The sequence below is a fragment of the Ptychodera flava genome, chromosome 8 (genome assembly GCF_041260155.1).
Source record: "Ptychodera flava strain L36383 chromosome 8, AS_Pfla_20210202, whole genome shotgun sequence".
NCBI classification, from domain to species: Eukaryota; Metazoa; Hemichordata; class Enteropneusta; family Ptychoderidae; genus Ptychodera; species Ptychodera flava.
Window position 1 is genome coordinate 14,800,061 of NC_091935.1, and position 14,041 is coordinate 14,814,101.

The following is a 14,041-nucleotide window of genomic DNA, read 5'->3' on the forward strand; positions in this document are numbered from 1 at the left end:
TTTCTTTACACTGAACACTTTGTTATTACATATCTCAATCTGAGGAAAATAACATGTAGAGGTGGCATACATATGTGCTGCCCTACATCATAGAGAATCGATCACCAGTGAATGAGAACAGCAATGAGCAGATCTGGAAACACTGCCACTGCTCCATTGGATTTGATTTTAAAGATTACAGTACAATGGCAGAACTATTATTTTTTCATTTTGATGAATCATTTGTGTGACATCAAGAGATTGTTGTTATGTGGCTATCAATTTTGATGTCGACATTTGTTTTGTTAACCATAGCAGCCAAAATATGGACTTTGTAACTCAATTCAAATTTATCAGCATACCATGTGGTTGGTAGATAACCACTCAAAAATAAATATATGCTAGTTTATTAAGGCAGCAGTTGGGGTCATATGCACATGGCAATTTCTAGGGTAGAGCGTCAACACTACGATAAACAGCACAGAAAATACGCCAGTTTGTTAAGGTAGTATGCACCTCAAAAGTGGAAGACAACTTTTGCTCAAACTTTACTAAATGAAGCTTTCAGCCATATTCTCACCAAATCAAGAATAAGAATTCAGGGTTATCGTGAAAATTTTGGTATGAGAGAAACAAATTTCGAATCATTTACCGACATTTTAAATTCAAAATGGCCGCCATCTCTATTAATTCTATGGGGAAAAATTTTCAATTTTCGAAAAAGTAAGATGGTAAAAATATTTCTCACTCCAAGAGCTTTAAAATGATCTCCTACAAGAGGTAGATCAGAAGGAATTGTAAAAGTTAGGGAGTCCGAATATATTCATCCCCGAGCTGCATTCTACCTTAAGTGAGCAGTTTGGGTTGCAGGCAAATGGCTTATTGTGGGGCATAGCTTAAATATTATGATAAACAGCACAAACAAGGATTTAATAGTCATCGTACTCATAAAATTTTATTTACAATGGAATCCACTGAAGTTTGAATCCACTCCTCGTTAACATCTCTTTACTTTATTTACGGAATCTTACCAACGTCTTCTAGCACCACATGGAAGATACTTCACAAACAAAACAAATCAAAGAATCATATTAGATGTAAGATTTGAAGATTAAAAGACAAAAGCAAGAGCCACAATATTACACAGCATATTGATAAATACCTATAAATGTTGTTTTTATCCCATGTTTTTAGAAATTACAGACATTTGTTTACTGACATGTAAATATTTCGGATACAGCATTAGCATAAAATTTGCATTTGTGATTCACCTTTCACCTTTTGTGTTTTGTACAGGTATGGATTTATATTCCATGATGAAAGTCTTTACAGTTCATATCGTGAATTTCATTTCTTATATTAACAATTACATTTGATACACATTTAGCTGATGGCTGCCTGATTGGGCAGTCTCCACTGCCAATACAAAGAGAGGTAGTGTCTTTTCCTCGAATGTAAACTGACTTTGTGCTTCATCTCAAATTTTTTCTATCAGCAGAACTTTCCAAGTTTATGTTATCTGAACAGTTTGTTATCTGAACAGTTTTCTTTGACAGAGATCAAGAAAAGTGATGAAGATCAACACTGAATTGAAGAGCATTCCCGTTGCTATGCAGTTGTGCATTTCTGTAGTTCAAACTTATGGCAGTTTCCGTTTGAATTTTCTGCAACACAGCAAAAAAACATACGGAGGGGAAAAAGTATATCACAAAAGTGAAATAATTACAATCTGATATCTGACATAATAATCTCTTGAATCTTGCAACACACTTGCTTAATACATTGAACCCTGACCTATGATCTATGACCTATGACACCATGTGAGGATTTACTCCCAAACAGGGGTCAAAGGGAAACACATCTTCATAAATGAAACTCCACAAGAAAGGTTCATAAAGTAAGATTTCCAACATAAAAGTAATGTCATGCCTGCTTCATTTACCAGAAATACTTAACTGTGAGGAACCAATGTGATGATGTTGCAGATCACTTTTGCCTGAATTTTCTGCACTTTTTGCATGTCACCACTGACACATACCCTGTTTGGAAATGTCCTGTTCTAAAAATTCACTAAAACTGCACGGACAACACAACACAGAAAATTCAAACCTATGGATGACAATTCTACACAGAAAATGACTTTACCTAACGAAGGAAATCAATGGATTTTCAGGTAGCATCTCAGTCCTCATTCAAATTTAATAATGGGCATAACCCTTTCTCATCACCATGGTTTGGCCCACACCTATTGTTAACAATGGCAATAATGGACCTGTTTACAGGGCATCAGGGGTGACAATGTCAGTTGATCTTTACTTCTCTTTTATAAATACTGCAGCTCACAGAACGCTGGCACTGTGCTATTTCAAATATGGGAACTGAAAATCTCAAAAGCTATGTTTATACCACTCTGATGGGTGGAGACTGTAGATGTCAAATAACAGCTACAATAAATCGCACATGCATCTGTTTTTCCTGTTGTCATCATCTCATAACTGTTTTCTTTTTCCTGAAAGAGTGCTTTCAGAAACAACCATGGAGGAAGCAAGAAGAGGAATCCATACAGGAAATTGAAAAAAAAACTTAGTTTGCCTGACACAAAGAGTGTGGTTTTCCTTTTTGAAATGGACAGTACTGTTAAGAAAGCTCATCACTGGCATTGTATCACATCTGCTATAAATTCCAAACATGCAAAGCTGTGAATTCATTTGTCAGATTTCCCTCATCTGTGCAGATTTCATATGCCAAGAGAACATAGTTAACGATTCACTGGTAAACGGGGTAACTTCTGTGAGCTACGATGTAGAAGTATCACATGTGTGTATAGTAGATATGAATCTACAACGTAAAACATGACTGCACACTCAACAGGAGGAGGTCATTCTGTGGCTAAGCTGCAATGGTACAGCCAAACTCATGCCAAAATTTACAAAATATCATTTGAAGACACCTTCATATCCTGTACAATACTTAGAAAGTTTCACAGATATCAGTTTCACAGATATTCGTTTCACAGATATCAGTTTCACAGATATCAGTCTTGTATTCATTAGGCTGTAAACCATGGATGCAGAACTGAGCACTTCAAAATAACACATCAGAATTTATCAATAACAGAGTTCATTCCAACTGCATTTTCAACCATTCAAAAAATCGCTATATAAATATAAATATTACATTATACGCTTGGCACTGCTTTAACATATAAATATTACTGAATTATAACCACAGCAGCATCTTGGTTCACTTTAAAATTTGCTTCATTCATTCCTTCTTCAGTAAAGCACTTTAGGAGGAAAAAACAGTGCAGGACATAATACATTGCAAGGAAACCTACAGAGCATGTTTCATAATCATAGAAATATTTTTAGCGCAACCACTAAGGAAAAAATTGGTCCCAATAAAAGTTTGGTTCAATATGTAAAGACAGCGCCACAGATATAGAAAAATTATATGTAAATAAAACCTGTATCGAAATAAGGATAAAATTATTCAACCATGATCAAGATGAATATTCTACATGATAAAAGAATTCTCCCCGTTCTGCTTTAGAAAATGTATTAGCATACAAGAGTGCAGCAGTTTACCTGGCATACATCACACACATTGTTTTGGAATAAATAGTTCTTAAAAGAATTTAATGGGTGTTTTCTGCTGCAAATAAATCAAGTCACCATTCTACATACAAATATATTACTTAGCACAGTGCAGATTGCACTGGAAGGACCATAGACAGCATTATGTAATGGTTTTTCCTTTCCAGACACCATTTTCAAAAATTGGTGACATTTCATAAAATGGCAAGTCAAAATTTTTGTGTCACTTTGCAACAAATAGCACAATATTTGCCTATGGCGATCAGTTGTAAGTTGTAAACACAAGAGCTACTAGGCTACCATGCAGGTTACAAAGGTCACGCCAGCAAAACAAGGGCGCCCTCTCAGTCAGTTTCTGAAAACCTGACATGGGTGCTGGTGACATTTCAAATGTTCACATAACTTTGGCTTGATGGCACCAACCTGCTCTATGAAGTAAGTACCCTGTATGACATTTGTGAAATGGTTTGAAGTTGTGATTTCTGCACTGTGCAGGAACATTAGATTTTAGAAATTCAAAGAAGCAAAAACAAAGAATGGTCAGAAGAGGCAGACGTCACAGAGCACATACTGTAGAGCTTATTCACTTTGCAATGTATTTGCTGAAAATGTTCTCAGTATGAAGGTCACAAAGCAAACAAGACACATTCACTGATCTTTTGCCTTTGATGACATGGGAAGTTTTTAAACATGTTTTCTACATGGATAATAACCAATTATCAGCGGTCCGCCAGTTCTCGGTCTCCTTCAATCCAATAATTCTATTCATTGTATTGTAATGGCATATGTAAGAACAAACATTGAACACTGGCAAGAAAAGATCTGAACAGATATAAGTTTTTTTCCCTTAAAATTTGTGGCAGTAGACATCAACAATGAATTAACTTAATTAAAATCAGATTAATTAAAAGATCAAGGAACTAAAATGAATTAAAAATCATCATGACAATAAATAACAGAAAGGAAAAAACCTTAAGTGTAGCATAAGTTGAAAATCTAAAACAAGTCCTTTTTCTTGTCTGGACAACTCAAAGTGCTTAAAATGTATGCCAGTTTGAAAATCTATGCAACGGGACAAATTATTCTTCCACCCCTACTGTTCTTTGACTAGGTCCAACCATGAACTAAAGAACAACGGGATTAAAACCAGAGTTGTCAAAATGGGATGGCTTCTTCTCAGTTTCTCAACGCTGTGTTCAGCCTCCTTCAACATGGGACTACCTTGTGTGTTACTATGGCTTTCTGGAGGGAAGAGCTGGGAACAAACAAACACGATTTAATGACCCAGCCTGATGTACAGTACGCACACTGGTGCACAGTATAGTACGTCACAACAGACTAACATGGCCAGGTTTCACCCAAGAAGTCAAAGCAGTGAACACAAATTAATACGCCAGCTATGGCAACTTCAGCTGGTTTTTTCCACTTTCACACCGCAGTGAACACGCAAGGGTTGAGGAGACTCAGAAAGTTCTGAACTGAGGAGACATATGAATAGCAAAGGCACAACTCACTAAAGAGTTTGAATCTTGGGAAGATTTTTGACATGTAGCTGACACGGCTTTATCACACAGTCAATTTCAAATTCATGATTGGCGGCAGAATACATAAAACAATCGACAGAGGACAGTATCTGATAGGCAGACGGGTACAAAATCCGGTCAGTGACAATTTCTCACAGAAAATCTTCATAACTCGATATAAAGTGGACACTGGAATCACTTTTATCAAAGTCCTGTACAAAAAATAATAACAAAATTTTTTAATAAAAAAAGTAATAAATATGTGAGCCACGCTTTTCGAGATTTGAAGAGTGGCCCCTTGGACACCTCAGAAACAGCAATTGAGATATAATAACTTTTATGGCACAATTATTTACTATTTATCTTACCAGTATTTAATAACCTAAATAACATTTTTTCTAAGTCTATACCATCAACCACAGGATTGGTGATTCCTTACAACCTTGAAACAGGAAGATAGTTACCTACTGATGGTTTGATTGACAAGCAAACCTCAGTGGATGGTAGGTGACTTTATTCACAGGGTAGAGAATTTATTTTTATATACAACCATGTTTTATTTTTGATGGGATCCAGATGAGATGGGTACCCATTTATCACCATCAAATACCACCTGAAGGACATGCATGTTGGAGGGACACATTCACATTAAGGACACAGTGACGCTTATGACTCTGTAACAACAAGAACATCTTTTAACTGTATAAGCCACACCATCCCTTCTACCACGTATATTGGTCCAAAAAGACTATTAGAGACAGTGTGCTTTGACAAAGAGACACCAACGACAAAGCTGAAAAGTTTTCTGGAACATTGTGAAACAGGGTTAATCAGACAAAACGGAAGACTCTACAGGACTTGCTGTGGAATGATGAATTACAAAACAATCATGAACAAGGATAAGCAAGGAGAGGGATTCTAGAGAGATGGGCTGATGGAAAGTGTGAGGTAGAGAGGGTTAAGAAGATCAACTAATGATAAACTTACTAAGAGAGAAAGATTAAATTACAAAACTTATTCCCTACTCTTCTGTTTCTGAGGCAAAATGAAATTTTTCATAGCAACAACAGATGAATATAACTTCAGATATATCTCTGATAAAAAGTACAAAAAAAAGTTTTCCGTCATTTTCTTTGTCAAATTTTTGTTACAATACATTAAAAGTTGTAGACAAATTGCATGGATATGGTGAGGCAGTTTGTTGTACACATTGTTTTTGTCATGGAGTTGGGGTAGGGTGTTTGGGTTTCATACAATGTGCACAACAAACAACCCATGGCAAATTTTTATCACACCACGCGGATCAGAACACCGGAGTGTCATGACACGCGACATTGATATCCATTCTCATCATTGCCTATTTCATTCTCTACATCGGAAATTTCCGACTCGCTGTTTCCGTCCAGTGTGCGGACCTCGTTTTCATCATCAGTGCGGTTGCCATGGGAACCATGAAAACTTAACTCGGATCCGGTAAATGATGCCTCGGGGGTTGGGGATGTGGGAGTATCAGGGGGTGTCTTACTGGGTGTTTTGACGGTGGACTCTGAATTGACGATGGCTGTAAGTACCTGAGCCTGGTCTTTCAAGCTGTATAAAAATGGACGATATCCAGGACTGAAAGAAAAAAGAAAACACTGATAGCTTATTGCTGCAAATTAAGAAAGTCAAGGCTAACATGCACTGGAATGAGCAAACAAAGAAATTAGCATATGCAGTAAATCCAAAATTTATTTTTATATTCCTACTTTACCTGTTTTTCTGATGACAGCAGACTAAGCATAAATTCCACCTGTCCCCCAGAATCATACAACTCATTACCTAATTTCTGTTTGTACGTTTACTTTCTTGGAGAGACATGTGGCATGACGATACTAAAGTTTCACGAAAATTCTTTTTTTGTAACATTTTGGCTAAACATCACAAGTATATTTGACATAATTTGGGTCATCAATGCATTATATGATGATGTGTGTAGTAGCATATTGATAGAAAACATGTCAGGTTGGACACACTGTTACAAAATTTAAAGTTGAAAAATGTCTATAATACATGCAGTTTTTACTGCAATGGTTGGGTTTATTTGGTTCCTCAGACCAAATGGTCAGGCTGCTCTGAAATCGGCTTTCACAAAATGGTGATGCTAAGCTTTAGTAGACTGGTTATGTTGACATTGATTGAAACTTCAAGAGACCATAAGTCCCACATAGCAAATACATAAACTAAACAAAAATCCAGAGACTGTGATTAACCTACCATTCTGTGTCTGCCCAGAGTTCAAGGAATGACAATGCTTCTCTCATTCTGCCAATCATTTCTAACGGACACTCTGTCATACTGGCTGTGTTGACAACGCTGGTCACTGCTACCGGGTCACGTAATACTACGGCCAACAACAAACTCCATTCAAGACATGTAGCTTCTGAGAAGATCTTCTGTAAATATCTGTTGTGAGAAAAAGTGAAATTGATGATTTACCTACATTTAAGAATGAGAAAATAGTGTACATTGCATGTACATGTACTTCAATAATTCAAAGTAAAATTTTGAAATCAAACTGGCAAGACAATGTTTTCTTTAACAGGCATACGGTTCAATTTTAACCCTTTTCCTGCCAGACAGAAATAACTGTATCACTTCCCCATCAGCCAAGTCAGTAAAAAGCGGTATTGAGCCAAAACATGACGTATTTTCACCCACTTGGCTTGGTATGTTATAGCATCTTTTGTCCAAAAAAAATCAACTTTACAGTATCATGTTTTCAACAGCCTTCAAATGTACAGTATTATGTTAAAATACATCATATGGAATACGTTGTGTTTCATTAATTTTAACCATCTTGACCTGGTGGTGAAATATGGACTTGGCAGGAAAAGGGTTAAATGCAGAATACAAACAATCATTCCTCTCAATTTTAATATCATGCTTTTAAAACATTTATAAAAGGCGAGACAAAATATTAAGGGAATTCTGACCATGTATCCTTGGTTACTTTGACTTGTTGCTAGGATACCAAAGTCACTCTCATCATCAGTCCTTTGCTCAGTTGAGATACATAGTGTCTAGCCCTGTCTATGAAGCACTACTTTACAACAAAACAGTGTACAGTTGACCGTGTATGAAAGATTGTGTTCAAAGTCCATTATCAGATATGAATATACATACCGTAGTTCTGCCTCTGATTGAGGTGGTCCCTTGTGTACCAGTTCCTGTGATAACAGCTCCAACTCTGCCAATTGTTGACTGCTGCTCCATGGACTGTCGTCTAACAAACCATACTCATTCTCACCCAATGTTGAACTGTTCTCAGAGGTCATCTCCGTGGTGGTGCAGGTACTCAGACTGACCTCATCTGTCCCCATTGCTGTGGTTACAAATGCATGACGTGAGTAAGACATGTACAACTGGGGCTTTAACCCTTTGAGTGCTGTAATTCTTTTTCCCACCAAAATTTTATTGCAACATTTTACCAATTTTTATAAACTTTTCTGAAATTTTTTGATAATTTTGGACCCAATGGATATCACATTTCACTGGCTACAGTTTTTATCAAAATTTTGGCAAAAATTTGCAAAATATTGACTGGAGCATAGTTTATTATAGACTGAAAGATCCTTTGCTCAAGGACACGTAGAGAGCACCCTCGAGCTATGGATCTTCAAGTCTAAGTTTTATAAAGGCAACAAATATGTACTTGGCACTCAAAAGGTTTACTGTAATTGTATTGGAAATATTGGATACCATGGGGACAATAGTGGAGTACTTGAATCCTATTTCTCATAAACAAATCAAATCTAGGATCTTTGGATCAAAGGTCATTGAAAGTTCACTCGACATTCGATGCACTTCCTGTTCAAAATACTTGCTACAGTTTCCAACTAAGGCCACTAAGTAGTCTAGACACTGTCTACAAACAAATGTGGCCTGAAATATGACTTGACAGAATCAGAATTAATTACAGTCTTGGATGAAACTTGGACATTGAAAGGTGTTTCAATAAGATTCTTTGTTTACAGGAAAGTTTGTCAATTTCACCATGACCTACCTTTGATGGGCGTGATGGGTTTCAGAACAGCGTCCTCTGTCTTGCCATCGCACAGCAAGTCTTCTGTTTGAGTTGTAGCCTGTTGCCGTGACTTGGATGAAGGTATGGGAGAAGATATGTATCCATGGTTACTGCCGCTTGTTGCAAGGATGCCGGAATCAACTTCATCATCAATACTGACTCCATTGACATTGTTGTCAAGTCCGGTCTGGGATGCACTGCCAGATGATGACTGGGAATACAGTCGACCTACGCAACGTGATTTGAAAGAAGAGTTTTACTCTTCATACTAGAAACCATTACATACATACAAAACTTGTGGCAGAAGCTGTATCTTTCTGACTGTGGACCAAATTTCATGACAATTTTATTGAGAATGGTTTCAGATTGTACACAAACTGCAAATCACAAATGTCAGCAGTGTACATAAACAAAGACAGAAACAAACTTGACATGAAAGCACACAGTAGTCGTAATTGGAAGAATTCCAGCATCTAGTATGACATATCGGTAATAGTTGCAATGAACACAAGACATAAAGAACAGAACCCTCACTGTGCAAATATGTCTGCTACGGAAACTTTATCTGGTGATGGCTGAAAGCTACTTTCTTCCCAGAGAAGATTACGAGCTTTGGAAAAGAGGCAAAGTATATTATGACAGCATGCATTCACATCTTATGCTACTGAAACAAACCACCAGAACTCTGACAGCCTTAAGCTTGACACATTATACCTCAGCCACATTCAGACCTACATTGTACTCATTGACTGTGATGGTGTTAATAACACTGCAACGGATATTGAATATCTATTTTCCTTGGGTTGTGAAACAATGTAGGAAACACTGAACAGTGTCCACAGGGTAACCTTTTCACCTCTGAAGTAATTTAACACATGCTATTCTGAAGTATGGGTGGATCAAAAAGCCTTGGGGGAGGTGTAAGAGAGTAGAGTTATAATAAGACAATTTTTGCAGCAAACTTATATGAATTTGTGTGGCTTTCCAAGTCCCTAGATTTTGATTTATTTCAAGGAACTATTAAACCCTCAACAGTGTTCCCTCTAAGGTTTCAAGAGGGTGCGCAACTTGAGATACGCCTGATTGCCTCACAGCTGGGTCCGTTCATGTATATGCTAATTTACTGAGGTACGTCACAACGTACAATGAACGTTGGTGGCAACTGCGCCACCAACGGGCGCTAAACCCAAAACGCGGAAGTAAAATCTACGCCGAGATCGCACATTTCACCCCGAGTTATCGTTTCCAAAACTACCGATCGAAATGACTGAGACTAAAGTTGCGCAAAACATGAAATTTCACTGCGAGAGCAGTCGGAGACACTGCGCAATTGGCGCGCAAATAAGCCTTAGCGGGAACACTGACCCTCAACACAGAAATTCTTTTGTTCAAAGCATAGCTTACAACTGGTTTTCAGAGCTGTTTTATCACCCTGATTCTACTCTTTCTGTGTGTCATTTTCCATTTACTGTTTTGTTTTCATTTTGTTGTGAAACAAAGTTCAATGTCAAATGTTAACAATCAGACACCCTGTCTCACACTTCTACAGCTAACATAAGAATCTCAACACTCCATCACTGCAAGTTGCCACCCACAGAGTGAGATCACTCTGCTGCACACAGTAAACATGCCCACCTCTACACTGATACTCACCAACATACTTGGGTGGTGGTAAATGTGATACACTGACCAATGGGAATGCTGGTAGTGGCCACAGAAAGTCATTGTGAAGTTTTTTCAGGGATTCCACTGGGTCCTCCACTTTCGCTACTCGAAGTCTGCAGACGTCAGAAGGAAAATAACATGATTGATCTTTTCACAAAAGATATCTTTTAATAATCAAGTGCTATGTTACCAGTGTTTGATTTTCACACTTGTTTGTGAGGTTACAAGAGCTACAGAAATAATATTGAACGATAACAGGGCAAAGGAAGTTCAGTGACAAAGGATCAGGAAACTTGCAGATGACAGAATGAATATGATTGGCCAATGGAAGGATGGGTGTGATTGGTTCATGAACCGATTCAAGTGACTGAGTCATGAAAGCAGAAAATAGACTGGCTGTAAAGGAACAGAAGACATCGATACATTCAAACTTCTGGTTACCATGCCAAAGAAATTATTTAAATAGCTTTTGTTGAAATATCAATCAAAATACTTATTTTTGGATGTGATTTTGTCACAATTATGTACTTTATGACTGATGTTTGCACTGAACGTAATGTCTCTATTTTTAAATGATAGACTACCAGAGCATACACCTAAAATCACAACAAAACTAAAGAATGCTTTATATAGTTGATATAATTGTTAGACTTTCAAGCAAAACCAACTGTCAGCTAATCAACACTATCACACGTGTATGAAAATCCAATCAAAGCTAAACACACAGGACACATATCATACACTAACAAAATAAAACATCTGTTAACACCGGTTTAAATTTGACTGGGTCACAAGTTTGGGATACCAACCTTTCTTTCCTGAGCCATCCAATCAGTGGAAACTCCAGATGGGCGGCAAAGAGTCCAAGATCTTTGAGTTTTCCGATACTGAGTAATTTCCTGGCGTGTCTGGTCAATATAGTGTCCAGGAAAAACTCATCCGCAGATCCTCCACTGTCCTTTCTGTGAACTGAAGACCTGTTATAAATATGAGAGATGAAAATGTCAGAAACAGTGTGGTATAGCGGTATGTTTTATTACATTAGTGGGTAAATTTCCTAAATACAATAGATGTTTTACTGTTTGTCACTGAGGGTAAGTACAATCTCTCAGATTGGGGATAGGCTGGTGTTTGAGATTGAAGAATACAGGTCAGACTTTCCATCTGGATGCAATGGGGAAGATGAATATGTAAACACAACAAGGCTCAGCACCATGAATGATGAAACAGGAAGTATACATGTGTGGTTGTTGTGTGTACATTACACTAGTATTACAGGGAATTTATTTCCCAGAACTAGTAAGCCTTTTTGCTTGATGTCAGTAACACCATATTCTCGTCATATAGTGCACCTGACAAAGAAATGCTAACATGACTGAAATATTAATATTGTGGTGATTACATGGACATATCAACAAAGCTGGTCTCCTTTGTTCTCAAGCTTGAGTTTAACCTTTGTAGCGGATGTCACAACCAGGTCCTCATAACCAAGGGCGGGAGCGTGTGAAAATGTTAGTACATGTGTGTATGAGTTAAAAAAAGTTTAACATGGAACGAAAAAACATTTTTTAGGTTTGGACCTGATATTGTCCAAATCAGGAGGTACAACCTGAAAAATATTTGGTAAACACTTACTTTCTGTCTGGTATTTGCTGGTGAGCAGACGATGATCTCTGTTTGTCGTTTGCACTGGTTGGCGGGAAGTTAGGGTTGGTATAACTGCTGCTTCTGTTTCTCTGCGTGGCTGCCAGAGCTGGGCTGAACGGAAAAGCTGTCATGCTCTCTGCCTTGGGAGTGGTGGCTGAGTGCGGGAAGATCGCCGGTGAGTTGATCGGTGCCGTGGGTCTTGGGGAAGATTCCGGATCATTGGGTCCTATTGCACGGAGGAAGCGGACGAGGTCTTTGCAGAGTTCCCACTTGCCATGGTCTAGAGTGCAGTCCAATAGCTGTGTGGCATGCTGCAATGTCAATCATTTGCTGTGTAACTGATTTGAATGGTATTTGATTAAATGGCCATATAGCAGAAAGCTAACTTGAATTGTGAAATTTTTTTTCAGCAAATAAAGGCATGATTTGTGTCACATAACACCCGACTTATCCACTTTGTAACACTGTGGCCTAAGCAGCCCTTGGGTGCAAACTTTAGACTTAGACTTGATGTAATCATGTATACCAATCAGATAATTTGGAGGTATTCTCCTAAACAGTGCCATTTGACCATGGTTCAAAACTTGCTTGAAGGAATGACAATATGTTTCATCAGTTTGTAAACAAAATTCCCACTACATACCAGAAATAGTAACTACGATAATAACAGTCCTTCATTTGTGATACAGACTACAGACAGTATGTGTACAATGTAAACGACTTATGATACATATTTCAATTTCAGTAGGCCGCGATTGAAAAGCTGTAGCCATGGCAACTACTTACATGTCTGCTGACTTTGGGATTCTCTAAGTTTTGTAGAATAATAAGATAGGATGCTGCCGTCTCAAATGCCTCAGATTGTATACATTCCTGAAAAATCAAACAGGGCAAAAATACAATAGTTGAGCAAAATAGTTCATGAATGATAATAAATTGACATTCATTTTGATATCAACTCTGTTGTGAAATAATGACATGATTGCACATAAAAAATATATGTCTTCTCTTTTCGTTGGTGGTTGTGCTAATATTGAAATATTTTCTTCATATAACTATGAGGGCGCACTCCATATTCTCAGTGTAATTGGCAGTTGTGCTAATTTTGAAATATTTTCTTTATATAACTACGAGAGCGCACTCCATATTCTCTATGTAATTATGAGGGCGCACTCAACATTCTCTGTACATAACCATGCGATGAAGTTGATGACCATTTGATGTTGACTTACTTCAAAGAGATCTCTTGGATTTCCAACAGTGGCAAAAAGGTATGGCCATAATGCTATTTCAGTTTTCCTGGCACAGTGTACAACAGTTTGGAGGAATTGAGGAAACTCGTGTATGAATGCCACAACTCTTGGAAGGAGAGCATCTAAATTGATAAAATAGACATTTAACATTTAGTTAATTGATAAAAACTCAACAATTTTCGACCACTGTGTCAATTTAGACCATTGTAAATGCTGGCTTGTAGTTAAGCTTTTCATGCCTACAGCCTACAAGAGTAGTTCTGGTTAAGTTCCAGAAAGACAGGCCTGAAAGGGATTATATCACAGCTGGTT

At 37.6% G+C, this 14,041-nt stretch overlaps 1 protein-coding gene across 5 annotated transcripts in view; it reads right to left on the bottom strand.

The window, feature by feature from the left end:
• Positions 1-907: 907 nt before the first annotated feature.
• LOC139138580 (guanine nucleotide exchange factor subunit RIC1-like) overlaps positions 908-14,041 on the bottom strand; it is a 58,200-nt gene continuing 45,066 nt past the window's right edge. For 4 of the 5 annotated variants that reach the window (XM_070707013.1, XM_070707012.1, XM_070707011.1 and 1 more), the window contains 9 exons: positions 13,709-13,851; positions 13,263-13,349; positions 12,465-12,787; positions 11,639-11,806; positions 10,818-10,942; positions 9,144-9,392; positions 8,264-8,462; positions 7,355-7,543; positions 908-6,715 (listed from right to left, as the gene is read on the bottom strand). In XM_070707013.1, coding sequence (XP_070563114.1) covers positions 6,418-6,715; positions 7,355-7,543; positions 8,264-8,462; positions 9,144-9,392; positions 10,818-10,942; positions 11,639-11,806; positions 12,465-12,787; positions 13,263-13,349; positions 13,709-13,851 — 1,781 coding nt within the window. In that variant the 3' untranslated portion in view covers positions 908-6,417. The remainder of the gene's footprint in view (positions 6,716-7,354; positions 7,544-8,263; positions 8,463-9,143; positions 9,393-10,817; positions 10,943-11,638; positions 11,807-12,464; positions 12,788-13,262; positions 13,350-13,708; positions 13,852-14,041) is intronic. The other variant, XM_070707014.1, reaches the window with a different exon arrangement.